The sequence below is a fragment of the Myiozetetes cayanensis genome, unplaced genomic scaffold (genome assembly GCF_022539395.1).
Source record: "Myiozetetes cayanensis isolate MyiCay16 unplaced genomic scaffold, myiCay2020 scf16, whole genome shotgun sequence".
Lineage (NCBI taxonomy): Eukaryota > Metazoa > Chordata > Aves > Passeriformes > Tyrannidae > Myiozetetes > Myiozetetes cayanensis.
Window position 1 is genome coordinate 17,288,683 of NW_026087270.1, and position 26,802 is coordinate 17,315,484.

The 26,802-nt window shown below is 48.1% G+C and overlaps 1 protein-coding gene across 2 annotated transcripts; it reads right to left on the bottom strand.

Annotated features, from left to right (window-relative positions):
• Window positions 1-424: 424 nt before the first annotated feature.
• PDPR (pyruvate dehydrogenase phosphatase regulatory subunit) lies at window positions 425-26,782 on the bottom strand. Of its 2 annotated transcripts, none has more exons than XM_050311541.1 (18): window positions 26,638-26,782; window positions 25,665-25,950; window positions 23,763-23,896; window positions 22,761-22,842; window positions 22,510-22,673; window positions 21,397-21,518; window positions 20,390-20,507; window positions 18,915-19,064; window positions 15,995-16,187; window positions 14,201-14,325; window positions 12,352-12,507; window positions 12,126-12,259; window positions 11,603-11,751; window positions 10,169-10,281; window positions 9,725-9,819; window positions 9,016-9,105; window positions 8,589-8,771; window positions 425-7,646 (listed from the first exon to the last, which is right to left on the bottom strand). In XM_050311541.1, the coding sequence occupies exons 2-18, from the start codon at window positions 25,889-25,891 to the stop codon at window positions 7,242-7,244; spliced, it is 2,640 nt and encodes an 879-aa protein (XP_050167498.1). In that variant the 5' UTR covers window positions 25,892-25,950; window positions 26,638-26,782; the 3' UTR covers window positions 425-7,241. The 2 variants fall into 2 exon arrangements, with proteins under 2 accessions (XP_050167498.1, XP_050167499.1); XM_050311542.1 differs by having other exon boundaries at window positions 25,665-25,953; window positions 26,638-26,739.
• Between the last annotated feature and the right edge of the window lie 20 nt (window positions 26,783-26,802).

Below are 26,802 nucleotides of genomic sequence, written 5' to 3' on the forward strand. Positions count from 1 at the left end.
GTCCAGATGCTCTGCTCTCCCGCCTCTCCTGGGCCAGACATCGGCCACCATCCGTGGGTAACATCCCCCCAGGGGGGCAGGAGCAGAGCCTGGCCCCACGCTGGCCCAGCTGCAGCTCTGGTGATGATGGCACTGCTCACCCAGACCCCACACTCGTGCCCCAATCCCCCTCACCCAAAAGCAGAGGCTCTGGACCAACACAGCCCATGTCCCTGAGCCCCAGAAGAGCAGAGGGAAGGACATGGACAAACTATTGAAGGACATAATTCTGAACGTGGCACAGGCAGAGGCAGGGAAAGGGACTCCTAAGGCTGGACCCTGCGACAAGCCTGGTGTCCCTGCAGGATCCCACACAGACAACCAGGGGCTTTGGATTCTGAAAAGCACACAAGGCTCTTGCACAACAGATGGCCAAATTCGGGAGTAGTTAAAATGCCTCTTTATTAATATACAAACCTAGCAACATTTAAGCCAACCAAAATATGAAATGAAATCAAGCATGATATAAATACAGCATACATGACAACATGGCCTCAGTGGGGAGCAGCAAACTCGCCCTGACTTGTGCGCTTGGGAACGACTGTCCACGTCCTGCACCACGGGCTCTGGCAATCGGAGCAGCCTCGTCCCTCCTGAACCCCTCGAACCCAAACCCTGCAGAGGTGAGACCACTGCTCCCCAAAAACGCAGAGCACCCAGCACAAGGTTTCTCTGACCCCATATGGCAAAGAAGGAGCCTCCCCAAGCTGCCAGAGACAACCTGCAGGCATCTGCTTGCCAGGCCCCTGCAAGGGGAGGGCGTGGTGGATGGGGAACCACGCTGCTCTGAGAGCTGCTCCTTGCTCTGTCCCACCTCAGCTCCACCCATTGCACAACATTCACAAGCGTAAGGCACTAGGAAAGTGTTTTCACAGGTTCAAACTTCAGTTGTTCTTAAAATTTCGGTTGTAGCACTCGTCAGAAAATCCTCCCAGCCCTTTAAAAATCTGTTCTCAGGAGAGGAAAGAGTGAAGGGGTTTGGACAAGTGTCCTGCTGCAAGCCTGACCAAGAGATACAGAACAGAGATTCAGGGACATAAGCCTGCCTCTGGTTTCACTGGAAGAAGTGAAATCTGCTCCACTAGGGGAAGAGCATGGAATTTGAGTGTGGAAAAAGTCTCAGTGGTGGCAAGTAAAGAGGCAGACAGCACAGGATTCCTCTCATACACACAGCATGGATCAGGTCCTAGCTGGGGGGGCCGATGACTCCCAAATATCTGCTCTGCTTGTAGCAGGTGTCAAGAATCCGTGGGGGAAGATCAACTGTTTACCAGCACTGACAAATCAGTAAGTGTGGCTGTGTCACCTCCTGGAGGTGACGTCCCCGCTCCTCCTGGTGGGGATTCCCGATCCCGAGCAGGTGGGATCTCACACAGCCCCTCAGCACAGCACAAAGCCAGCCTGACACTGGGAATGCAGCCCAGCTTTGAGGCAAATGGGAGATGAGAGGCCTCAGAGCCATCTCAGCAAACACTGTGTGCAGCAGCAGATCCCCTCCACTCCCACTGACTCCTGCCTGCAAATGTCAGGTGGCAGAGCAGGGAAACGCCCAAGCAGAGAATTTTGTTTCCTTTAACACAATGGGACACTCACAGAGCACTCTGCACCAGCCCAGGCTTCTCCAAGAAATAAGAAAACCCATTACACCATGAGGAAAAAGTGAATAAATCCGTTTCCAGAGGGAGAAACAAACAGGAAGGTGTCAGCCCAGCAGCTGTGCAGGCACAGGGGCTCCCAGCTCAGTACAAATTCCAGCCTCACTCTGCAACAGCAGCTTCCCCCATCCCCCAGTGCTTGCTCAGTAGCAGCTCTGGGTGCTCAGCACTCAGTTTTCCAGGAAGGAAACCAAATGGCAGGTACAATCAGTGCCCAAACACCGCACTCAGAGCTTTAAGGCATTTATAAATATTAAAGGGGTTTTTTTCCTATCAAATGCAAAGACTACTCATGCAGAGGGCTAAAAGCACTAAATAAATGCATGGTGCTACAGCCATAATGCTTAAGGAAAGTTTAAAGTGCAAAGAAAATGTTCCAACACTTTTCAGTGACAGCTTGAAGTCATCTGATGACCCTAAACTCCCTCCTTCCCCAAGTCCTGTTCCCTGACTGAATGCCTTTTTTTTTAAATAAAAATACAAACAATCAGTTAAGGAAAAGGCAGTTTAAGACAAACAAACAAAAAATAATCTTGAAATGGGCAGAAATTAATCTGACCAAGTATTATAACAAACTCATTTGGGAAGACAAACCTAAAGGTTGTGAACATTCTGCTCGACATTGTCAGCAGCCAAGTGCTGTGTTTGAAATAAAAACAACTTCTGCCCTTCCAAGCAGCTGCCCCCTCTCCCAACACAGAAAGTACCTTGGTTTTACAGACTTCTTCCCAAAATTTAACCATTCTGGTTCACTCAAATGTGCTGGAAGGACGAGGTTGGCAATGCCAGTGCTGTACCTTCACAGTTGCAAGAAGGTGTCAGAGAGACCCATTTAAGTGTTCAGGGCAATCAAGTGCTCCCAGTTCCCACCTCTCCCGTGAGAGAGGGAAATGTGCTTGGAAACAAGTGCTGATGCTGTCCCAGCTCGGCCCAGAGCCACAGCTCTCATCTGCCCAGCACCAAGGCTGCAGAGGAAGATGCTCCCTGAGCTGGAAATCCAGGCTGATCATCTCTCCAAGGCTGGGCTTAAGGAATTAAGTAACAGGCACAAGATTAAAGCTCTATCACACCTCTGCTCCCACCTCAGCTCAGCCCTGCCCTGTTTTTATGCAGCCCTGCCTCGCTCTCTGATGGGCAAAAGGGACTGACGTGCTGAGCCACCTGAGGAAGGAGACCAGAGAAGTGGTAAGGACAGTGGGAAAACCCTGGCACAGGGAAAGGGAGGGTTAAATGATGGGATATACACTGGCCACAAACCTGCCTGCAAGCTGCAGATATTGGTATCAGCACCACCTAAAAGTATGAGAGCTTAAAGTGATGCAGAGAGACAGGTCTAGAGCCAACCTGGCTCTGATGACAAAGCATCAGGTAGAAGGAAGAGAAGAACCCTGTGCACGAGAAACCCTCCAGCAGCACAGGCTGGGGTTTGGAGGTGCTGCAGGAACAGCAAATGATTGGTGGCAGCTCAAATGCAACAGCAGAAAGGAGGAATCCAAGCTTACATCAAGACTTGGAGATGCAGTGGATGTTCCACACAGCCTCCCCTCCTGGCCACAGAAACTGGGCCTGTCTGATCCAGACATGGGAGGCAGCACAGAGAAAACAAGCAGCAGCTAAGTGTGGCAAAAATGGATGTGAAAATGACTGTAACACATCCCCCTGAAACAGAAAACATCATTCCAAAACAGGCTGCCTTAGCTTTACCCTCAGATCATTGAATATGAACAGTAAAGCCTCTCTTCTATAGTACCAGTTTTAGTCAGGCCTTGCAGTCCTCAAGGACTAACAAAACATGAGAACATAAGGACACAGCAAGGTTAAGACAGTGTAACACCTCTAAAATCAGTCAGTTAGGAAGTGGTACCTCTTCCCCAAGTTCCCCAAAGTACAAATAACACTTGGGCAAGCCAGCCCTTCCATGCATGCACACTTGGATGGATTCCCTCCTTAGCTTCCCTCCCAAGGGGCCAGTGTGAACTGGGCTGTTCCCATTGTGGACAGCAAAGCTCAGAGAGCTGGTGACAACTCTGGGAGTGACACACACGAGGTGCAGAGGGCAGAGCTGCTGCTGCTTCAGCTCAGAATGAGCCGTCTCCCCTCACACTGCAGCAGACAGGGATGCTATTTTAGTGTTTCCCCATCCAAGGTGCGTGGTCTTACCATGCAGAACCAGAACAACCAGCCTTTCTCAGCAGAAGGCATTTTAAGGCAGTTTTAAGGATGAGAATCAGGATGTACAATTTTACAGTCCGTGTTCTTTACCACCTTAGATGCTCAGACTGTGCCACAGCTGCTTCCAGGACCAGATTTTCAATTTTCTGGTTTGAAGGTGTACTGAAGGTACTATTCAGCAGATTTCGTTGTTCTTTTTTTAGGCACTCTACTTTAATCACCAGATAAAGGGATTAGTCTTACATCACTGCTTAATACCTCCCGAAGAAAACACCACACTAGAAGGATCTGCCTCAGCCTCAGCATCACTATTTTAAAACGTGATCCAATTGTCCCCTTGACAGGTGTTCAAGTTGGTGAAAACAAACTATTCTTTACCACTGTAAGGTCAAAAATAGCTACACCAGAAGTTAAATCGACTGAGCCTGAGCAGCAGCCTCGGGTTCTGATATAAAACAAGAATCAGAATTCACAGCAGAGAAGGCCAGAGTAGGCGTTAATGAGCTGCAAGACTGACAATTACCAAACCACCCAAGTCCCAAACAGCAAACACAGCATTACAAAAAGTGTTGCTGTATCTCTCAGCATGGTAGAAAACTATTTTCCCTCTCTATTTTTGGTATGGAAAAGTCAATAGATCTAGACATAAAATAAACCTTCCAGACATAAAATAAACCTTAGCAGACACAATGACAAAAGTAGCTCATAAACCACAATTTTATTGTCAGAACTGCTGGAGGAGAGACACCCATGTATGAAAAGTTGCCTGAGGAAATAACAGGCACCCATAAATTAGGGAAAAGGAAAAATAATCACAAGGAGGAATATAATCTGGCTGCAACCTAATTGATACTGCAGGGAGGAGTGCCTGGTAGAGGACAGCACGCTGCTGACTTTCCTTGGTTGGTTTTAACCAGTTCTAACTCTGCAGAGAACAAACTGAGTGGTTCCAGCTAAAATCTCTCTTCAGGAATTGCATGATGCACCTCAGCACACCCTGGCCCTACACTTTGCCTTCCCCTGAAGAAGTGCCTTGCCTCACCAGCAACAACAAAGGGTCAATAAACCCTAATCAGAAGGGCTGCTCTAAGACACACCCCAAGCCTCACCTACAAAACTCTTTCTCTGGCTGAGCACCCATTTCCCTGGATAAGGAAGGCAAAGCAACATCCCATAAAACCAATGGAGACAGACCAAGGTCCTCCTTGGTACATCCATCCCGCACAGGAACAGAGGGATCCCTCCAAGGCAGAAAGGATATGCAAGAAGTAATTACAGAGTTTAAACTGCTATTAGATGCTTTATGAACCTTTCATTTAAGCAATTAATTCTAACACACCAGACAAAATTTCAACTCAGAGAGCACTAATAGGGGAGTTTGGAGGAAATGACAGGCAGGAGGAATCTCTGCCTAGAGCAGCTGCACAGAGCACTCCGGGCTGGGAGACCTCACACAGCTGTCCCACTGTGGCCACTCCATTTCAGAGGCTGGGAAATTTTGCAGGTCAATTCAGAACTAAGTTTGAAATCCTGGAAGAGGTCACACGACAACGAAAGTCATCACTGACAGAGGAACAGACGCTGGAAGAAGTGACATCTACGTTCAGCCCACTACACCACACCTCAAATCCTTCACTCCCTCACACCCTGCCCTGCACCAGCAGCCACAGACTCAGCTGAAGGTGCCACCTGAAGCAACTAAAGCAGCAGAAGGCAAACCTAAAACAAGAACCAGGGAAGGTTTTGAGCTCATATTTACACTGTTGATGCTCACCATTTAACTGGAAAATAAAGTGCCCAAAGAAGATTGTAGATCATAGAGAAAGTGTTCATCACGGCTGACAGGGCAGACATCAGTGCAGTGTTGTGTTTGAACTCCAGAGGAGATGCTGGAGCAGAAAGACCATGACAGAGGCAAGGAAAATGTTTAACAGATCTTTTTTCAAGTAAATAGAAAGAGTCTTTGCTTTTGATTGTGCTCAAAAGGTGAAGAAGAAAAAGAAGATGTACATGTGCACAATGAAATTCAGCAACCCCCCCACTTCTGCACCATTTACCAGCAGTGTTCCAACTGGCACACTTTGACACACAAGGAAGGGGTGAATCCCAGCTGCACTGCCTGGAGCATCTGCAGGAGAAGCCAGATGCAAAGAGCAGCGCTGAAGGAAAGCAAGTCACAATCCCACTGCCACGCTCCCTTCACTCCCCTATCAACCCTTCAGATGAGGTACTACTGGGAGAGAAGAAAGAAGTGCAACAGATTTGAGAAGAAAACCACAACACAACTTCTCCAGTCCAGCAGAAGCTGCTGAGATGTTTTCTAACCAGCAGAAGAAAACCCAGTGTTTCCTGCACCACAGGTGAGACAAATGGCTGGGTCTTTAACTTCAAATAAACCATGGGCAGCTAAAACTACAAGATGTTGTCTCCTCCTGCTGCTCAAGTTCCCCAAACCAACACAAGTTTTACATGAACCTTGCCAGAAGAGTTTGACCAAGTCAGAGAAACAAAGTGAAAGACAATCCCCAAAGAGATTGTATATTGTGCAGCTTAAACAGAAGCAGCATTTCAACACTGCTATTAACATTAAACACTAATGTATCCGTCCTTGTTAAAAATCAGTATTTTTGCTAATTAAAAAAAAAAAACCAAAAAACCCACACATTCCTTTATAGAAGTGAAATGCACGTGTTGATCTTCAGCTATAATTAGAGAAGGCCATTTAGATTTTCAGCCACCCCAGGCAAAAAAAAAAAAAATCCCATCCCAACGACATCCAACTTACCAGCGCCACCGCCAGCTCAGAGCTCTGACGTCAAACACGCTCGAGGCCCCGGCTGGGGAAACACCCAAAGGGCACTGGAGCCTGCCTGGTGGCTGTGCTCACACCACGCTCTGCCCCTGCCACTGAGGTAGCTGATCGTTCTATTGCTGTGTGCGTCCACACCCCACCCCTCTGCCAGGGGGAGGGCACAGCGATCACCCCGCACCGCAGGCAGCACCGCAGGCAGCACCGCGCCTGCAGAGCGGGGAGGAAGGGTGTGTGGTCCTCAGGGCTTCACCCCGACCCTTCCCACCACCAGAAGGCCAGGGGCTCTGGTGCAGTTCGCTCCTGCACAGGCACCCCTGCACGTCCAGCACTGTGCTTCATCCACTGCGACACGGGGGAGCCTGGCGAGCGTTGAAAAGGAGGAGGACAGACAGGAGCGGGGGGAAAGGTGGAAAATGAAGGGTTTAAAATATACAAAATGTAACACACTGGAAAAAAGGTTAAAAGTTGCAAGACAAGAAAGGAAAAGATATATACGAGGTGAGGAGAAAGGGTTGGAAGATGGAGAAGCTCCAGCCTGGGACAAGGAGCGGGTTGGGGGGCCACTACTCCCTCTGGTAGCCACTCAGTTCCACCTCATCCTTGCGGCGCCGTTGCGTGAAGAGGGAGCTGAAGGGGTAGAGCTTGGCTTTGGCCTGGAAGCGCTGCCCGGCGATGTCGATCTCGTACTCTCCCTGGTTGATGAAGTCAGTGGTCACCACCAGCTCTTCTCCCGTCTTCTCGTCGAAGTTGTGCACGAAGCCGAGGCAGACGTGGCGCTCCAGGGTGTAGCTGTAGGCGCTGCTGGTGGTCTTGCCCACGTAGCGGCCGTTGCGGAAGATGGGCTCCCCCCACCAGGGCCAGAGGTCCATGTCCGTGTCGTGGTCCTCCAGGATGAACATGGTGAAGCGCTTGTACACCCCGTTCTGCTTCTGCTCCAGCAGCGCCTCCTGGCCCACAAACTCCATTCCCTGCGGGGGAAAAGGAGGAGTGGGCTCGGCTGAGGGACACGAACTGCGACAGCTGCTGGGTTGCGGAGGAGCAGCTCGCCACGCAAGGGCAATCCACATCTGAAACCCATGCCCTATCAAAATGGGCTGTTTCCATACAGCAAACATGCCAGAAAAGCTTCTGCCTGAGCTGAGCTTCTGCTCAGCTCAGGCAGAAGCTTTTCTGGCATGTTTGCTGTTCCAGATGTTAAACGACACAGTAACGTTTGTGAAGTGGGCCTTTGAAAACACCATTCTAATTTTCACTGCAGCGAAAACCATGTCGTCATTCTATTCTTTGCCATTTTCCTGGCTCTAGAAGTTCACTGTGCTTTGTAAACCAGAGGGAAACTGTAACTAATATGACATTTGTATCCCCAGTCACTACATTCCTTTCTTGAATTGATACAAGCATTTGTTTCGGCCCAAAGATGGAAGAAAGAAGACAACAAGCCAATGACAGCAACACCACCACAAAAGCGAGATAGGACTCTATGCTGTTCTATGTTTTAGTAAAAACAGAGAACTCCCCTGTTTTAGTTAAAATAGAAAAGACCTGTTCTTGGTGCCTAGCCTTGTATGCCACTTGGTGCATGGGCTGGCTTTTGCTTCATCAAACTGGGAAAACAGCTTGGAGAAACAAGAACCCTGAGCATCTGCAAGGTACAGAGCACTCTCTGCAACACTGAGCACAGCACACACGAGCAGCACCAGACATTCACAGGCCAACTGGGAACACTGCCCAGGAGGGATGAAGGCAGCACTTTTGGTATTTCTAGCACCTTTCTGAAGTATAAGAATATATGTTATAGCTCTGCACTGCACACAGCTCCATCCAAAAAATGACACGACTACCTGCTTGGCCGGCAGACTTTTCAGCCTAGTCCTGCCCTCCCACCAAGCCCAGTGCAGGAGGTGCTGTACCTTTTCCAGCTTGACCTGGAACTCACGTCCACACTCCATGGGAGTGGTAAAAGCATCCAGGTCCTGGCCCCAGAAGGCGAAGAACTTCTCAATGCGCAGGCTGCGCAGCGCGTAATAACCGGCATTGCGGATCCCGTACTTCTGCCCCATGTTCATCACCTCGTTGTACACGTGGAGGGCGTACTGCAATGGGAGGGTGAAGCACAGACTGACACCAGCAGAGAGCAAGAGCTGCTGACACCACCAGGGACGTCACTGTCCCCTGCCACCGGGGCACAAGAGCTCTGCCTGGCTGGAAGGCAACGTAAAGCAGGGACACTCCACCTGCTTTCCCGTGGTGCCAACCAGACATCTCATCACCCTGAGTCAACTTGGAAAGTGTTTCTGATTATGCAAGCAACTGCTTTAATTAGCAGTGTACTCTTACCTCTATGGGGATATAAAGCACGAATCCGGGTTCTCCTGTGTGAGTGATGCTCATCACACGGATGCCATTGGCATAGCCCACGCTCATCTCCTGCACAATCAGAGGGGGAGAAATCATCCCAGCTGGAACACAGCACAGAGGTCCAGAAGGAGCACAATGTGCAACACATCCACACTGCCCAGCCCTCTCTCTCCCCTTCGCCACCTGCACGTACTCACAATGAATTTGAATTTCAAAATTCAAATAATGATGTCACCTTATCCAGACTTGTTAATCACTTCATGACACTTGGCAATACGCCTTGGAACTAGGTCAGGACACAGGTTGTATTCTAGATACAGAAGCTGAATAGCAGCTACCTGCTCAGCCTTTTAACATGACAGGAGACAGTGATGCCCGAGTCACTGATCCCAGCTGCCCCTCTGAAAGCTTCATGATTGATTATATGAAATATGTCGAGATACCAAACAGCATCAAGCCTACAGTGAGAGGAATACTGAAAACAAACGCATACCGATATATTTAGCAAGCAGAACCCAAAGAGAAGTGAGCCTAGTGGGTTCTTTACCAACCTGGCTCAGCAACTGCAGCAAACCTGTATGCAAATCTAAGTTCCCCTCCAATTATCCAAAATATAATTCTTCCTCTCCTCCCACGCGTGCTTTGAAAAACCCAGCAGGGTGAGGAGGCTGGAAGCACAGTCACTCACCTTGCAAAAGAGAGAGGGAAAGTGTTCTGCAGTCATGGGGGCATAGGACAACTCAGACAACACATCCACAGCACGGGGGCCAATCAGATTGAGAGCTAAAAGGGGGAAGAAAACAGCATTAGGAGTCTTGCCCAGTGCCTAACATGGATGTGTGCATGCCCAAATATCTGAAGTCTTAGTCTTTATTGAGCTAATAGGTACGTTTACATTGAAGAACAGAGGAGACAGTCAAACTACCTCCTGACAACCCACCGTAAAGCAAAGCTGCCTTCCAGCTCACGGCTTGCCAGAAGGAAGTCTCTGAATTGCTGTTTTCATCCAAATGTTTGGAAAGGAGACCAAGTCACCACTCCAGGCACTTTAAACAATTAACTGGCATGCGGCACAAGGCACTGTTTGTGATTTGGGGCTGTCTGAGGGGGTCTGCTTTCAGTGATTCCTTACCTGTGTACTTCCAGGTCACGTCCTCCAGGGTCAGGTTGCTGTCATCTGGCAAGCGGTTCTTCAGCCAGGCCCAGCAATGGACTTGCTGGTCAGTGGGGGAGATCATGAAGAAGCTGGAACAGACAAATTGAAACCAAGAAACTCAGTGAATGGACAGCCACAAGGTGAATCAGTTTATTCTTCGTTCATCAACTACTGGAGCTATTCAGCAGCTCCCATACCAACAGGAGACTAAAACAAGCTGGTTTGTGAAAATCACAGCTAGAGTCTCTGCATCAATGCCATCACATCTGCCATGACAAGAAATCCCAGACCTCAAGCATTAGCAGTGCTCTGGTGACAAGAAGTGACTAGATGTGGAACACAGGGAGTGCTACAGAAAGTTGACAGAGTATCTCAGAAGTCACAAGCACTCTGCAGAAGGAACTTGCAGCTCTTCACCACCAGTGGTTCTGTCTACTCTGACAGTCAGGAGTGCATGGTTCACACAGCAATTTCTTGTTTCAGCAGAAGTCTTTTCACACACAATGGAGGTTATTATTAACAGTTTCCAAAAACAGAACTCCTTTTGATACAAGAAAATGAGCTACTTGTGTGTGTGTGATACAAAATGTGAGTTAAAGTACATCATTGACAGAGAAAACATCTGTAGAAATGACTAGGCAGGGAGGGAAGCTGCTGGTTTCATGCAGAGAAGGACAATGCTTGTAAGCAATCCATGAATGCAGACAGAAGTGGAAGAGAGAGAAAAGCTGTTTCGAATTGAAAGAGCAGCAGAGAATGCTTTTACATCAATACAGTGAAAACACACATAGAAAACCATCCAGAGAAATGAAGCCAACACTCAGCTGGGACATGGACATGAAGAAATTCTTAAAAATGAGAATTTTTTTTTTTTTATTAAATGCCAAAGAGAGCCCAAACTGCTGAGTCTAAGGATGACATCCTGCAATCACATCAGTTTTCATCAGAGAACTCAAGAACAACAATGAGAGATTGCAGAGCTGAGAATTAGAGTACCCATACTGCAACACAAATTGAATTAATCCAAAAGTAGTATTTCAGTATGCAATTCCAATAAGGAGACTGGTCAGGAGCCAATAAGGAATCGTTTGGCCTGCAGTTTAAATGTCTACCTAAATTAATAAACCCCAATGGCTGCTGAAAGCACATTGTATTTCAATTGAGAAATCAGATCTCTGACAATCTAACACTTTGAGGAAATCTATGTTCATCTGTTATCCCAGAAAAAGGCTTATTTTCCCCAGTGTCTGTAAATTCAGAAGCTCCCTCTCATGTGGGTTACTGAATTAGGAATGTAAGTGGAGAACTGAGACTTTTTAGCCTCCGGTGGTGACAAAAGGTTATGATCCTCATTAAGGAGTCCTTCAGACACCCGAAGGGTGATGCTGAAGATGCTGTCTGCACACCCACCTGCGTTTGCTGAGCCGGGCTATGCTGCAGTCATTCTCATACCCTCCTTTCTCATTAAGCATGCCTGTGTGCACAACGTGCCCAACTGGCACATCCAGGTCATTCGAGAAGAGATACTGCAGACTCTCCAGGGCCTGGTTTCCTGTGGACTACATGAATCAAAAGGGAGAGAAAGTCAGACAAGCTGTCTGAGCGACACAAATCCACCGGGGCAGCTTGAGATTGCATCAGTGTTCTGGCTCAAATTATTTCAATTGGTACTGATAGTGACACGGACGTCTCGAGCTAACAGGACACAATGAAGGCACAGTGCCCGAGGTCAAATTCTGTGTAGAGACCAAGCTGGGATTTCTGTAGACAGACAAAAAGCAACCCACGCTAAATACCGTGGTACAACCTGCATTTGGCCATACAGTGTGACTTCCTCTGTCTATCCTCAATAGGACAAGGGGAATTTTACAAAAAGCAGGCAGTAATAAACTAAAGGCCACCCTCAGAAGGCGGTGCCTCCCTAGGTACTTACACTTATTTCAAACTTGGTAAAAGACGACATGTCAATAACACAAACGGCTTCCTTACAGCACTTCACTTCGGCACCCACGATATCAAACCAGTCCGGTTTGTAAAAGGTCTTGCTGTGATCCAAATCCAGCAGATCTAACACAAAGAAGAATCCAAGGAGAAATTCATTTACCGGATGAAGGAAGACCAGCGGGGGAGCGCCGGGCGGATTGAAGATCCGAGCTCACCTTTCCCAGGCGGCACGAAATACTTGACCCTCTCAAATCCGTGCTTCTCCATCCACCTGGCTCCCTGCGCGTCCAGGCGGTCGTACAGTGGCGACGTGCGCAGCTGCCTGCCCGTCTGGAAGTCCCAGCGGGGAACCTTCAGGTCACACATGAGGGCTGGGGAGGGTCACAAAGATCCCTTGTTAGGCAGAGCGCTTATCTCGACCTGAGCTTCTCTCACGGGCTATCAGCACTCACTGGTATCTGAACCATTAACAAAACTCCCTCAAGACAGTTCCCAACTTCTTTTTCTGCTTCTGAAAAGCCAACAGATCTGTTTTGATCCATTTACAGCTCTTCAAAATTGGAGCAACAATATTTGCACAGAACACTCGTATTTACAGACACTTACAGTCCCATGACAACACTGCAAGGTAACAAAAACTCCGTTTTCCACGCAGTCATGTTGACTAGCATTAATTATGCAGGATTCTTCCCTGGCAGTGCACTGCATCAGACAGATATTTTGACAGTGCTAATGCTGGGGTAGGCAGCCCACAGCTACAGGGACCACCTAATTTGCCTTAAATAGTGGCAATTCAGCCTTTTCTAATTATAGAAGCTTTTCTAAATGGCTCCTATATCTATTTATCCAGCATAAAATATTCTTATTTAGAAAACAAGCTACTCTAATAATCATTGAGCATCCTCCCTGGTTACCAGTGGGGAGTAATAACTCAAGGATGCTTGAATACTACTTTATACATGTTAAGATTCTACAGAGATCATAAACTGATTAAAATTGAAGATAAAGCCCAATATTTCTCACTGAACACTTCCATCATTTCTGCCTCACAGGTAATAATTTAATGAATTTATTGGCAATATCTGGTATTGGTATTCCTGAAGGAGTGGGTAGAGGGAAGAATGGATTAGAATAGAAACATAGCACTGCAGAAACTGAATCTAGAATAAGGTAAAATCTAGAATCCTGTAAAAGCTAGAGTGATTCTGCAGCTATCAGCACTGAGGTTTGTAGTAGAGAGCAACACCAGAATAATACCCAGAGTATGAAGTGATTTTTTCTGGGAGGAAGGTCAAAGCATAAGGTTTTTATTCCCTGGATACAGCAGGGCTAAGAGGTTTACCCAACTCCTCTGCTTTCACCTGAACAGATGTTTTTAGTTTAGACTTGGTATTCAAATAATTGTTCCTGTTATGCAACTTGTGGAGCACTTTGTACTTCCATTTGAAACTTCAAAAGAAGTCCTCCACATTATTCAGGACAGATAAGCAAACAACAGGAGGAAATGATGAAGCACGGCTTTAGACAGGAAAAATGGCATCTGCAATCCATTCTGCAAGGTATTTATTGCAAACTTTGACAGGAGAAAGCAGAATATGTCTACAAGAGCTTCCTGAATGATGCAAGATAACCAGGTCACACCAGGCATAAGCTGGAAGTGTCAGTGTTTCCACACTGCAATGATGTGGAGGGAATAAAAATGTCTGAGACAGTGTGATATTCCCAGTTAAGAGCCTGGCATTGCTTTACTAGGCTGGAGTCCTGTGCAGATGTGCACAAAATTCCCCACAGCAGAGGGAAAGCACAGAAATAGTACAGAGCAAGGTACCAACAGCACTTTATAAAGAAAAGTTAACAAGAACACAATTCTTGTAATAAGAATACAAAAAACCCCAACAACCCACAAAAATCCTTTCCTTTCTCCTGGGATGGGGCTTTATTGCCACAAAGGAGGTCAGGAAAAAAGGAAAACGGTTCTCAGAGGGATGCCAGAGGAGAAACAGTGCAGGAAAGGGGAAAGCCTTGGACACCCTGGCCAGAACTGAAGGCAGAGCCCTCACTTACGCATGACTTCCATAACGCGGTGACGGAGGAAGGTGCGGCTGCTCTGCAGGGTGCCAAAGCGCTTCAGATCCAGAGGCCACACGTTGTCTGAGGGGTACCCATTCACCATCCACTCTGCCAGGTACCTGATGGAAGAAGTAAAGCCTGGGATATCAGCCAGTGTCTTAAAGAGTTAGGCTTTGAAGTCAGAAGCAAAGCAATTTGGACGTTTTCTTGCAATAGGGAGAGCGAAGAAAGGTAAACGTGGTATTCTGAACAGCAGCAGAACCTGGAAGGTTTCCCTTTATAAAACCCACCCACCAGATTTCCAAATTACTAATTGCCCATTAGGATGAAACATACAGGGCAGCAGGAAATGAAGGACACTGGTAAAGGAAGCCAGAGCCTGGACAGGTAAGCTGGCTGACACTGCGTCAGGTCCTTGGGTTCTGCTACAAAAGGAGGTGTGAGTAAGTTTAGGTTGGAGCTGGGAGGCTTCTGCTTTGTCGTTTCTCAGTGCCTGGTGAAGGCTCAGCCACGAACCACCAGTGACAGCATTCATTTCAGCACGAGGTGCCAGCCAAGTTATGTTTAACTCCACTTGCAGCAGTGAGGGAGGAAGGCACGCTCCAGAGCTGAAGGACACAGGCAGCTCAGAATACAGCAGAGCAGAAGGCTCTGCTCACAGCCAGTACACAGCAAAACAAAGGGCTTTGGAACTCATCAGGAAAAGTTACGTTAGCAAGCTAAGCTGCTTATTTTGGGGCTGTAGTAACAAATAGACAAATAGTGCTTTTAACCTCAAAAATTATTTTGATTCTTAAGAGAACCTCGCTGCAAAGATTCTCTGCATTTCATATGAAACCAAAAAATACCATGAGTTGTTTCCCCGGTGAGTTAAATTATTAGACAAAGGAATGGAGTCAAATGCAAACAGTAACACCCACCATGAAAAATGAACAGCTTGTTAAGGAGGCTGTGTGGCAGAAGGGATGCTGGGTCACCAAAACCCAGTGGCAACCAGAGGGAGCAATGATCATTCTCCAAGCAACTTTGTTGCTGGAATCACACTTACATGCCTGATCAGCTATCTGCATTAACTCAGGAACTCGACTTTGCTGGGAAATTATTCCACCCTTAGCTTACTGTAGGGGGACAGTCTTTAACTACTGGCAGCACTAGCATCACATATATGGTGCTTCATCAGCATCAGATTCACCCTGTTTTCAGATGAATTAACTGCTGTGTCAACTCAAATGATCTAAAGACTTCCATCAAATGGTAAATTAAAGGGGATCGTGAAGCACAGAAGATGAGGGAATATATGCTTTGCTAAGCTTTTATCTCTAACTGGCAGCTTAAAAAAATCAGATCAGTTGGAGGTTGGAAGAGACCTGCAAGGATCATCAAATCCAACTCCTATCCCTGCACAGGACAGTCCCAGGAATCACACCACGTGCCTGAGACCATTATCCAAACACTTCCTGAACTCTGTCAGGCTTGGTGTTGTGACAAGGCCTGGGGAGCCCGTTCAGTTCACTGTCTGGGTGAAGAACCTTTTCCTAATACTTAACCTAAACATCCTCTGACACAGCTCTCAGGAAGCTTACTCGATCCCCAGTTGATCACCGAGCTGTGGTGCCAGGGGAGAGGTGTGCAGGACAGCAGGAAGAGTCCAACACAGATCCGGAACACAATCAGAACAGGGCAATGCGATGTGACAAACACCGACCCTGTACGCAGCAGGATCGTGTGAGCAGTGTCTGTTCCCGGTTAAAGCCTTACTTACACACACACCAGGGATGCACCACTTACTTGCCTGCTCCCCCACCATAGGAAATCCCAGCTGAGTTCATGCCGGCCAGCACGAAGTAGCCCCGCGCAGTGGGCGACTCGCCCATGATGCATCTCATGTCTGGCGTGAAGGACTCCGGGCAGTTCACCAACTGCAGGATCTGCAGAGCCTCCAGACCCGGCATCCTGCGCAGGAGGGCGCTCAGGAGGGGCCCTAGGACCCAAGGCAAGAGACAAGAGAGTCACAGCCTTCAGTCTCAAACGTGTTCCAGTTGCTTCACCTTCAAACTGGGCAGGAATGTCAGAGGGCAGGTGGAAACTGCTTCCATGTTTTGATACAGCCACAGGAGAAACCCTTTACCTGCTGGAATCACACTACTCCAAATGGATCACAGCATGCCATAAAAGCAGGATCCAGCCCAAGAACCCAATATTGTTTTCCACAGTGCAAGGGCACTGTTCAGTTTTGTCAGGAAAAACAACAGAGGCATCAAACAGATACCGAGTGAGGAGTGAGAACAGGCAAATCTGTATGACACTTGTCCCACACACTCTGCCAGCCTCCACCTACCATCAGCTCAGAGGATTTCCTAAAAACCTGCTATGCTTTCCCCTATTTAGTAACCCCTAAATTGACCTCTCTTCTAAGTACTAAACTGGTCTCCCCCTGGCTCACGAAAACATCCTACAGACATGGACAAGGAGTTCCACATGTTTAGTATCTTCTGTGAGGAATTACCACCTTTTGTTTTAAAATTCACATACAATAAATAAACTTATTTTGATGCCTCCCTGCACTAGAAGAGACAGTGAACAGGAGATCCCCATCTAGCCTGTCCATCTTAGTGCAGATTCCATAGATCTCTGTTTATTTTCCTTCTGTCATCTCTTTTCCCCAGCCCAGTCACTCCTTGCTTGGAAACTGTTCCAGGCTTTGACCAGCCTCTGGCTGCTCTTCCACCAGGCACTCTCCAGTCCTATGATACCCTCTGGAGACAAGGAGCCTAGAACAATAACTAGATCTGGCAAACCAAGGATTCAGTGTTGCATAATGCCTGTGTTCTCTGCTCCTCTGCTAATAATTCCTAACTTGCCTTTTGCTTTGACTGCCGCTGCACTGATGTCTCCAGAGAACTAACACAACCAATACAACCCCCAGGTCTGTTCAAAGCCCATCACGTTGCGTGGTGGAAGTCAGATCATCCCCACAGCCTCGTGTCACTTCACATTTCTCCTCACTGAACTTCCCTGCTGCTTCATTGCCCAGTCACACTGGAAAAGTCCTTTGGCAGCTCTTCACAGTGTGACATTTGAGAGCCTTAGTAAAGGGATAAGGTACCTACTTGCCTTGTCTTGCCTAATAGAAGTTCCCTCTGCTTAGTACTCCAGATAAAAGCCCTCAAGGTTCAGCACCAAGAACACTCCTCAGCTTTATGCACAAGCAGTAAAATAATCAGTTTTCACACTACCTAACAACTTACAATCAGAAACAGTCTCTCTGACCTGCTCTTTCTCTTCCTTCTCTCAAGCATTAGAATTCCAGAGTGAGAGCCAGGTGCCTCTTTTATTGATAAAAGAGAGATCAGTGTTAGACTTGTTCTCGTACCCAGCCCAATTTAAGCAACTGTACAGGCTATTTTAAAATCAAAAGGTGTTCCAACGACAAAGATCAAAGCAGTAATACAAGAGCTCAAATCCCAGGAATTGCAGTCCTAGAAAAGGATCAAATATTGGCTGAGTAAGCTCTGACTCTGCTCAGCTGTTCAGCACTTTTGAACGGATAAAAGGGTAATGCTGGAGCACAGAGTGCAGCTGCTTCTGAAACTTGGGCAATTTCAGGGTGCCAACAAGCAGCACCTTTTCATTTCAGCAGTACCTAGAAAACCAAAAAGGAGGGGGGTGCAGAGCTCGAGCAACTCATCACTGGAGCTAATATCTTCAAGCAAGTCTGTAGGCATCTAGAGATCTAAAAGCCTTCAGCATATGCCAGCACAGAACCAGCACCCCATCCTGGCTCCACTCCCTGGAGTTTAAACTTTCATGGTATCAGTATGGTATCTCTCATAAATCAAAGTAAAATTAATCAATTTATCCTGCGGAGCAGCTGGAAGAACACACTAACACTGCGGAAAGAAATCAGTGAAATTCCACCAGTGACAATGGTGGGATGAAGTGTGGGAAGCCATAATACCAAGTGCTGTCCACAGAGCAACTGTCACTGGTAGAAACACACTTGGCAGTCCCTGCTGAAGAGACCTAAAGAAACAAAACACCACAGGCACGAGGCAGGTCAGCAGTGCTGATCTCCTGCGTCACAGGAGGAGCAGCATGTGGCACTGACAGTCAAAACTCAACCTGGACGGAGGACCAGCACGGGAAGTTTATGCAGAACCTCCTGCCCCAGAGCAAGTTAACAATGCTGAGGGTTAGCAGGTGCTTTTAAACACTGCAGAGATACCACAGAGACCTGCAGTGGTTTGGGTTGGAAGGGACCTTAAAGCTCATCTCATCCCAAACCCCCTGCCCACCTTGCACCAGCCCATGTTGCTCCAAGCTCCGTCCAACCTGGCCTCGAACACTTCCAGGGATGGGGCAGCCATAGCTTCTCTGGGTAACCTGTGCCAGGGCCTGCCCACCCTCCCACGGAAGAATTTCTTCCCATTGCCCAATCTAACCCTTCAACTCTGCCAGATGGAAGCTGTTTCCCCTTGTCCTGGCACTCTATTCCCTTGTCAGAAATCCCTCTCCAGCTCTCTCCTATGTAGGTTCCCTTGAGGTACTGTGGTCCTTGGTAAAGGTGTTTTCTGTGAATTACTGACACATGAAGAGATGAACGAATTTGAGAGAACATTCATCCTTCCCAGCCTGCACTGTTGCAAACTCTGCCTTCTGCAGAAGCCTCGTGTTTCACTGCTGTGGGAACCTTTCTTCCCTAACGTACCAAAATGATCCCAATCTTCCTGAAGGTTCTGAATCTCCAGCTGGTTCCGTCCCTCTGTGAAGAGAGGTTTGGGGTTCTTCTCAAAGCCTCCTGAGAGGATGCCACCCTGCCAGTTGCGTATGTAGATCCTGCCATCTGGGTCAACAACAGCTGCAGAGGAGAGAAAAGAGGTGGGAAGGGAATTGAGAGAAGGGATATCTGCCTCAGGCTGTCATCCCACAAACACCAACAGCGGGGGCTGGTGACACGCCAGGCCAAGCTAGCGGCCACCTGAGAGGGGACAGTGACAGTCCCCCAGCCCCAGCTTTCACACCGCTGTGGTTCTCACGTGACACCTTGGTGAGCCAGTTCAGATTACTAAACCATGAGGTCCCACCACAGCCACAGTTAACTTTGGGGCAGCAGAGTAAACTGAGCTGAACCTGAGGAGCCCCGAGCCGGCAGGACAGTGGTCCCAGGAGCGAGAGGACATGAGGGATTCAGATCCCTTGTGGCACTGACAAGCTATTCTACTGGCTTAGATCCACTGAGACTGCACCCAGACCTTCCACCAAGAGATGTCCTGCCTTCCCCCTTCCCCTCTTCCTGCGTTAAACCCAGTCCATTTTAACGGGGATGCCTCACAGATCCAGCGTGCTGAAGGCCACCAGCACAAACAAGGTGTGCAGCACTGGGGTGAGGATAAGCAGTCAGGTCTGGATTGCTTCTTCCACTGGTAGTGTCAGTACCTGAAGTATTTATGATACTCCACCTGACACGTTCCACAGCAATTTTTGCCATGTACCGAAAATTTGCGACTATATATATACATACATATTTATTTTTTTCAATTAATCAATTAAAAGTGAAGCACTTGGACTTTGGCCAGAGACCTGAATTCCCTGAAGAGTATATACATTTACTCACTAGAAGCAGAAAAATCTTGCTAGCAAAGGTTTCTACTTCCCAACCACAGTTTTCAAACACAAAGGCTTTTTTTTAAGAGATCCAAAAGCCAGAACATGGGGGAGGAGCAATTACCTCAAGTGTTTGGTTGCCCCTACAGCTCATAGACATGTAAATGCCATTGTAAAGCCTTAGGTTCAGTTGGAGGAAGGGAATAGATGGGCCATTTGTGGCCAGCAGCCTGCAAGGAAAACACAGTGCCAAGGCTAGCACCCTCTCCAGCCCACAAATGCAACAATGCAAGTCTCAGACACAACTACTAGTCAAGCTAGAGTCAAGGCCATTCTCCTGGTAAGCTGAGGAACTCTGAAAATCCTCTTCTGCAGCACAAGCTTTCCCAAGAACAAAGAAAGATATTCTTTCTACCACTGAAAGAGGATATTCAGAGCAATTCAGAATGTACTTCACAGTCCCAAATGGGCTGAGGACCCACAGCCCGAGGCTGGCCTTTCTGTCAGGAACTACAGGTGGCCTTGGACAGGCAGGTACAATTCACCAGGGAAAGTGAAGCAGAGCTTCAGGATCCTTACTCGGTAAGCTGCTGGACAGAGGCTCCGCCAAGGGGTGTGTCAGCAGGTAGAAGTGTTCACAGGCATGGAGTGGGATGTGGACTGGCTCCTCCCCAGAGTGGCCCAGCTCATAGGCCCACTGAAACCAAAAAAGTGCAGGTCAGAATGGAAAAGGAGGAAATTGCCTCCAGTAAAAAAAGCAGGACATCAGCACAGGTCACCTCTGTGAGTTTGCTTTCATAAAAGACCAAGTAAGATTTGGTTCAGACACCCAGACCTTCAACAGACACAATTTTTTTCTCTCTTTTCTTAGAATTTGAATTATTTGGATAAAGACTGGTTTTCTGTTCCTAACACAAGAACTAGAAAAGTGGAGCCCTGACTCAAAACTAAGAAGTACCAGCTTACAACACAAAAGCCAAACAAGATCTGTAGATCCAAGTCAGCACTAGGTTCAGCATCCAGAAGCAGAAAAGGCAGCATTTAGGTGCCTGTACTGAGATCCCTTACTAACAAGGGAGACAGCTGCTAGTTGAGAGACTGCAGCTGGCAGGTGTATTTTCCCCATGGAGAAGACATGACACCAAGGAAGAAAAAGAAAACAAAATTTTGGGGAGGAGGGCGAGAGAGAGAAGGGCAGTGAGAGATTTCACTGTCTCTCTAACAGCCAAAACAAAATCCCTCCTGTCAGAAGCGTGCACCTCCCAGGAGAGAGAGCTCGGGCAGAGCTGTACCAAAAAGCTGCAGGTGCTGCTCAGCAGGGCAGTGCCAAGCCTTTGGTGCCCTGCAAACAGCAAGCACTGCCTCCTTCACACCCCTGCTGGGCTGAGCAGCTGAGTAGCACCACTTTGATCTACCCCAGGAAACCAAACCAAACCAAAGCACGAGCCCTTAGGAAAAAAGGGAAAGGAACAAACAAAACCTGACAAACAAACCAAATCACATCATACACACAAAAAAAACCTGTGAGGGAAGTGCACATATCCTTAAGCAATGGAACCAAGAGAGAAAAATTTAAATAATTTAACCTGGCCAGCGCAGTTGACGAAGTACTGGCATTGAATCCGTCCCCTGTCAGTCTCCACTCCAGTCACACGACCCTTCTGGACCGTGACGTGACTGACACTCGTCCTTTCGTGAATCTGCACACCTGGAGAGGACATCAGAACGTCAGTAATCACGAGCCCCCTTCTTAAATGTGTTAACTTTAAACCCTTAAACTCAACCTAAATGCTTATTTTCCTTCTAAGACAAAATTTCTACTCTTGACCCAGTCATTCTCAAGTGAAACCCTGTTATTTGTAAAACATCATGTACATAATTTGTACATAATTTAAAGGCTGAGACTGTGAAGAGCTACAGTATTTTTTCCCATGTAACAACCTGTGTGATAAATACACCCCAAAGTCAACAACAAGAAGAAACAAAGCCTCAACTACGGATTTCTTTTCATTCCATTCCTTTATGCACCTAAGTCTGTAGTTTCAGATGGCAAGATTGGTTCTTTTACGGGAAATTACCCATTTTGTGGGGAAAAAAAAATAATCCACAAGCAGTATCTAAAAATAAGCTGGACTAACAGAAACTAAGAGAGGTATCTTCCTAAGCAGCTTCGTCCAATCTGATGGACTTTCATCCTTAATGGCCTTTATCACTGTTGTCATATCTAACCTTTCACCTACTTTCAGATCACTCCAAATTTGTCCAAGTGCTGGGCAAACAGCATTTATAGCTACATTTCCAAACCCATTTCCAAAGCATAACGTGCCCAATGAAATATGCCACAAGGCTCAGTCACACCTTTTTATCTGCAGGTAATTAACTATTTTGAAGTGTAATTTTGAGTCAGGTCCTGTGAAGGAAAGAATGTGTGCTTATTCAGAAAAATACATAACCACTAAACAAAGAGGTGTTTGGTCTGTCACTGCAAATCTGTAAAGATTCAGCATGTAAAAACATTCAGCCTGCTTTTTTGAGAAGAAATAAATTTAAAGAATCTGAGCTTTACAGAAATAACCGAGTTTTGGACTTCAGCGCTCAGGATATCAAGAGAGACACAGAACACAATTTTCTTTTACAGAAAGAAGGTAACTATCATGCAGGAGGGCACTCTACAGATAGATAAAAAAAAAAACTCCTACCATTTCGTGAGGCAGCGGTTGCCAGAGCCAGACTCACATTGGCAGACGTCACGAGCGCATCTTCCGGCACGTACATGGCCCCCACGAGGTCGTGGATGTTGATGAGCGGGTGGAGCTGCAGCGCTTGCTTCGGGGTGATGATTTCACAGGGAATGCCCATGACACTGCCACAGAACACAAGAAACGGCGTCACTGGCCCTGCAGGAGAGCTGGGGCTGCTGAGGCGGGCGGTGCCTGCGGCTCGTACGTACCTGAGCGACGAAGCGATGCGTTTGAGGGAGATCAGCCGGTCCTGAGTCTGAGCCAGGGAAAGAGAGCCTGTCTTCGTGTACCCTGGGAGAGCGACCAAAGGCAAGGCAGATTTGGACAGGATCCTGAATTCCTTTTCACCTCAGACCCACTGCTTTAACGTAATAATTGCAGACCTGTGGCTTCCACTACTCAGGAGCCTGGAAATCCCAGATCCTCAAGTAACTTTAAACACTTATCAGCTATTATAAAAAACTGCATGAGAGTCAGCTTCTCAAAAAAGCAATTTAATTTTGACTTGTGTACTCTTTCTACTTCATACAGTCACGTTTATTAAAAAAAAAATAAACTTCACACATGGTACCTATTAAGAGCGAGAGAGAAGTTACTGGCCAAGAAATGATCTAATAACTACTCAGAAGAATAAAACTTCAATGACTCAAAGCAGAGATTTTGTGACTCCAGCACCTGCATTAGATCAGTATTCTTGCAGGCACAGTTATTAACCTCTATTGAGTCTGCCATATATCACAAGTTCTTCCCAGCAGACAACTTTGAAGTTCTCCCAATGTCCAAACACTTTGGAGGGAGAGGGAGAACTTCAACACAACCTTTTCTTGTTATTTCCAGGGTGAGACTCCAGTAAGAGACCTGTTTTTGCCTATGCTTCAGTGGTCCTGTTAACCACCTTCTCTTTTTGAGAAGTGAATCGGTGTACAGAATGGGTCATTTGCTCCATACTGCAATGTAATTTTTAGTGTCCTTGAGGAAATTCCTCTATGTTTGCTCAAGAGACATGCAAACTGCCCCAGTTTGCAGGTAGTCTGCCTTCAGTTTGCCCATCCGATACCCTTCTCCCCATTCTGATGACATTAGTGACATCCCTTCCATCTGCTTCAGTCCCAGTGTACTGTTTCTGAACAGGAACTCCCAAACCCTGACACATAAACCCCCACTGGTGTTCCAGTGTCAGTGCTTTGACTCAGTGACGACACTCTCAGTACCTGTTGGCACTCCTGTCTCCTGTTCCAGCTGCTGGTAGAGCTTGTTGGAATAGTGTGCCATCTTCCGCTCTATGGACACGGGCCTGGCTGTGCTCACAATGCCGGCACAGAAGCGAGTGGTGCCAGCAGCCAACCTGCAGGAGAAGGTGCAAACAAGGGCCTCATCAGCCTGCCAGGTACACACCCCCCAACAGCTCCGCTGGCAGCACAAGCCAGGCAGCAAACTCTCCCCCAGACACATCAGAGCAACACCGATTGCACGATACAGGGATAATGCAACCTCTAGAACGACTTTCCTTCAGCTCACTTTTGAAAACTCCTGGCATTCCAAAACAATTTCTCTTTAACTAGTCCTAAACACTGACATTTTTCAAAGAAAACACGTTTTTCAAAGAAGTTACCTTATGCTTAAGTCAACCTGCCTTATTTTCCTGCTCTAAAGCAGGACTTTCCTCAGATCAAAATTAACTTGGATTTGAGTTTTGTGTCTTTGCAGACTGCAGTCAGAGCAAGTCCCTCTCACGTTCTGCAGCACCTGCCATAGACAGGCACACGCTCCCTGTCCCTTTTAAAACTGCCCTGAAACCACTGAGCTATTTGCTGAAGGGCTGCTGTGGGCACAGAAACCCCTTGCAGCATGGACAGGGGAAGACAAGATCGTTAGATTTAAACATATCCCTCGCAAACCTGCTCCCACAACACTTCCGAGTCATCTTCCCTGCTGCAACAGCCATCGTGCATTCTCCCACCAGACACGACTGTTTTCGGCCTGGTGTGTCTGCATTCCCTCCTCCTCCTCCTTGGGCATGCACAGCATCCAACTCCTTGCAGATCTCTCACACCCTGCTCCAAGCTAGCAAAGACAACAATCCCTTACAAACGAAGCCCAGCACCTCATTCCCCTCAGAAGGACACGGCTCACAGAGTCTCAGAGAAGATCACACAATTTCTTCTCTTTGCAGCTGTAAAGAACCTGCTCCCCAGCCAGACAAACTCCAGGAACCACAGTTAATTATTCCCAAAGGCAGCATCAGAAGGGAAGCTCCAGTCTAGACATCTGCTTGGGGTGGTGGAAGCTGCTGCAATAAACACTTCTTCAAACCCTAAATTCTCAGCAGCATCTCATAGCCAAGGTCCCCAAATTAAATGAGATTAATGAAAACAACACGAATCCACCTCAGAAACACCAGTCTAAACAACAGGTGAGGGCTGCTCAGCTTTCAGCAGGTGTTTGTGCTCTGCCACAGACACCTCCAACTCACGGAGGGCACTTGAGTTCAGCCAAACCGTAACAGCGGAACTGTGATCCCTGGAAAACCCTGGCCAGGGCAGAGTTCTCCTGCTGGAAACTGCAGCCTGTGGAGGACCCACGCTGGAGCCCAGTGCTGACCCCACCCCACTGTTCCCCCCGTGCTTCTTGGGGCACTGTGGGGAGGTAGGAGACCCTGGAGTGCAGGAGTGAAAGAGACGAGCACGGGAAAGAAAAGGTGGTGTTTTAATGTTTGGTTTCTGTTTCCTACTACCTGAATCTACTTTAACTGGCATGAAATAAAGGAATTCCTTATTTTCAATTCATTGTCCCTAGGCCCAGTCTTTTTTGCCCATGGCAGTACAATCTCCATGCCTTCATCCTGATCCAGAAGCTTTCTCAGCTTGCTTTCTCCCTGCCCTGCTGAGGGAAATGGCATAGCTACCCCACCACAACCACACAAGGGATACCCTTCACAGTCCAAGCAGCAAGTGTCATTATTAATGTTCAGCACGTCCTTATTTCATCCAGGTGAAAGGCTGTTTCCAGCTCCTCACCTCAGTGCAGGTGAAGAGGTGGAAATAACACATTCCAGCAGATGCTGAGCCGCATGGAAGCCCTGCTCCTCTGCTTTTGTCACCAGAAATCCTTACCTGCCCTGCTCAAGCAAGACTATATCCTTCCAACCCATCTTGGCAAGGTGATAGGCCACGGAGGTGCCGCTGATTCCACCCCCACAGATGACCACCTGTGCCTGTGCCGGCAGGGAAACCGGGTGAGGTTCTGCCGTGGTGGAGGTGCCTCTCCGGGAGCTGCTCATCCTCCTCCATCTGGGGCTGGCTGCCCGCCACTGCACATCGGACAGCAGGCGGAGAAACATCCCGGCAGCTTCCTCAAAGCCCCGCCCGGGCGTGCTCAGATGTCACCCCAGCACCACTCCTGCTAGGAAGGAAGAGATGGGAATCACGTTAGCACTTTTATCTTGTTACACACAAGGCTGGCAGTGGGAAACGTCCCGTGGGTGGACACGGGAAAGGGCACGGGCAGGCAGACAGGAGAGCAGTTCCTCAGCCCTGGAACAGCAGCCTCGCTGGTGAGGCTCAAACTCCGAGCATAACACGGGAACAGAGCGCTGCACCTTTGGTTTTGACACGGGGCAACCTGACAACGAGCAGAGGACCGGAGGGAAGCTGGAAAAGCGCTCACACCGCTGACAGGCAGAGCCACCACAGCCAGCAGGCACAGCCCGTGCCCTGGAACGCTTCAGGAAGGCTGAGGTTAACGGGGTGGAAACATAATAATAATGGCCAGGCTTCGCGAGCGAAGATCCGGGGAAGGTCTTTACACCTTCCAGCCTGCGCATTGGATTTTTTAGGTGAGACACAGTGTGCGCGGAACTGAGCCCACCCTTTAATCCTAAGGTTCATCTGCCGGGGCCAAGCGAGCTTGGACGGTGGCAGCGAGGTCCTCAGGATGTAGATGGATTGCCTTTCAGGGCTAACGAGCTCCACCTGCCCGGGAATGGAACCCGGGCCTCGGCGGTGACAGCGCCGCGCCCTTAACCACTAGACCACCAGGGGCTCCGGGTGGGAACAAGGCCGATTATGAACGCTGCCAGGCCTTTACCTGCGGAAAGAAACGAAGTCCGCGACCAGAGCCACCGGCACGGGGCACCGCGGAGGCCTCTCCGGGAACAGCTTTGCCACGAGCCGGGGGGAAGGAAGGGGGGTCCTCAGGCAGCAGCCTGAGGGGAGGGGTGTGAGGGCGGCGGGGAGCCGCGGGGCTGCTCGC

Bases quoted from the DNA above. Each gene is read 5' to 3' on its own strand.
- PDPR (XM_050311541.1), bottom strand. From the start codon at position 25,891: ATGTTTCTCCGCCTGCTGTCCGATGTGCAGTGGCGGGCAGCCAGCCCC. The intron at 12,260-12,351 runs GTGAGCTCGGAT...TCTTTGTGTTAG, and splicing joins TTTCGTGCCGCCTGGGAAAG to ATCTGCTGGATTTGGATCAC. The intron at 9,820-10,168 runs GTAAGGAATCAC...TCCCCCTTTTAG, and splicing joins CGTGACCTGGAAGTACACAG to CTCTCAATCTGATTGGCCCC.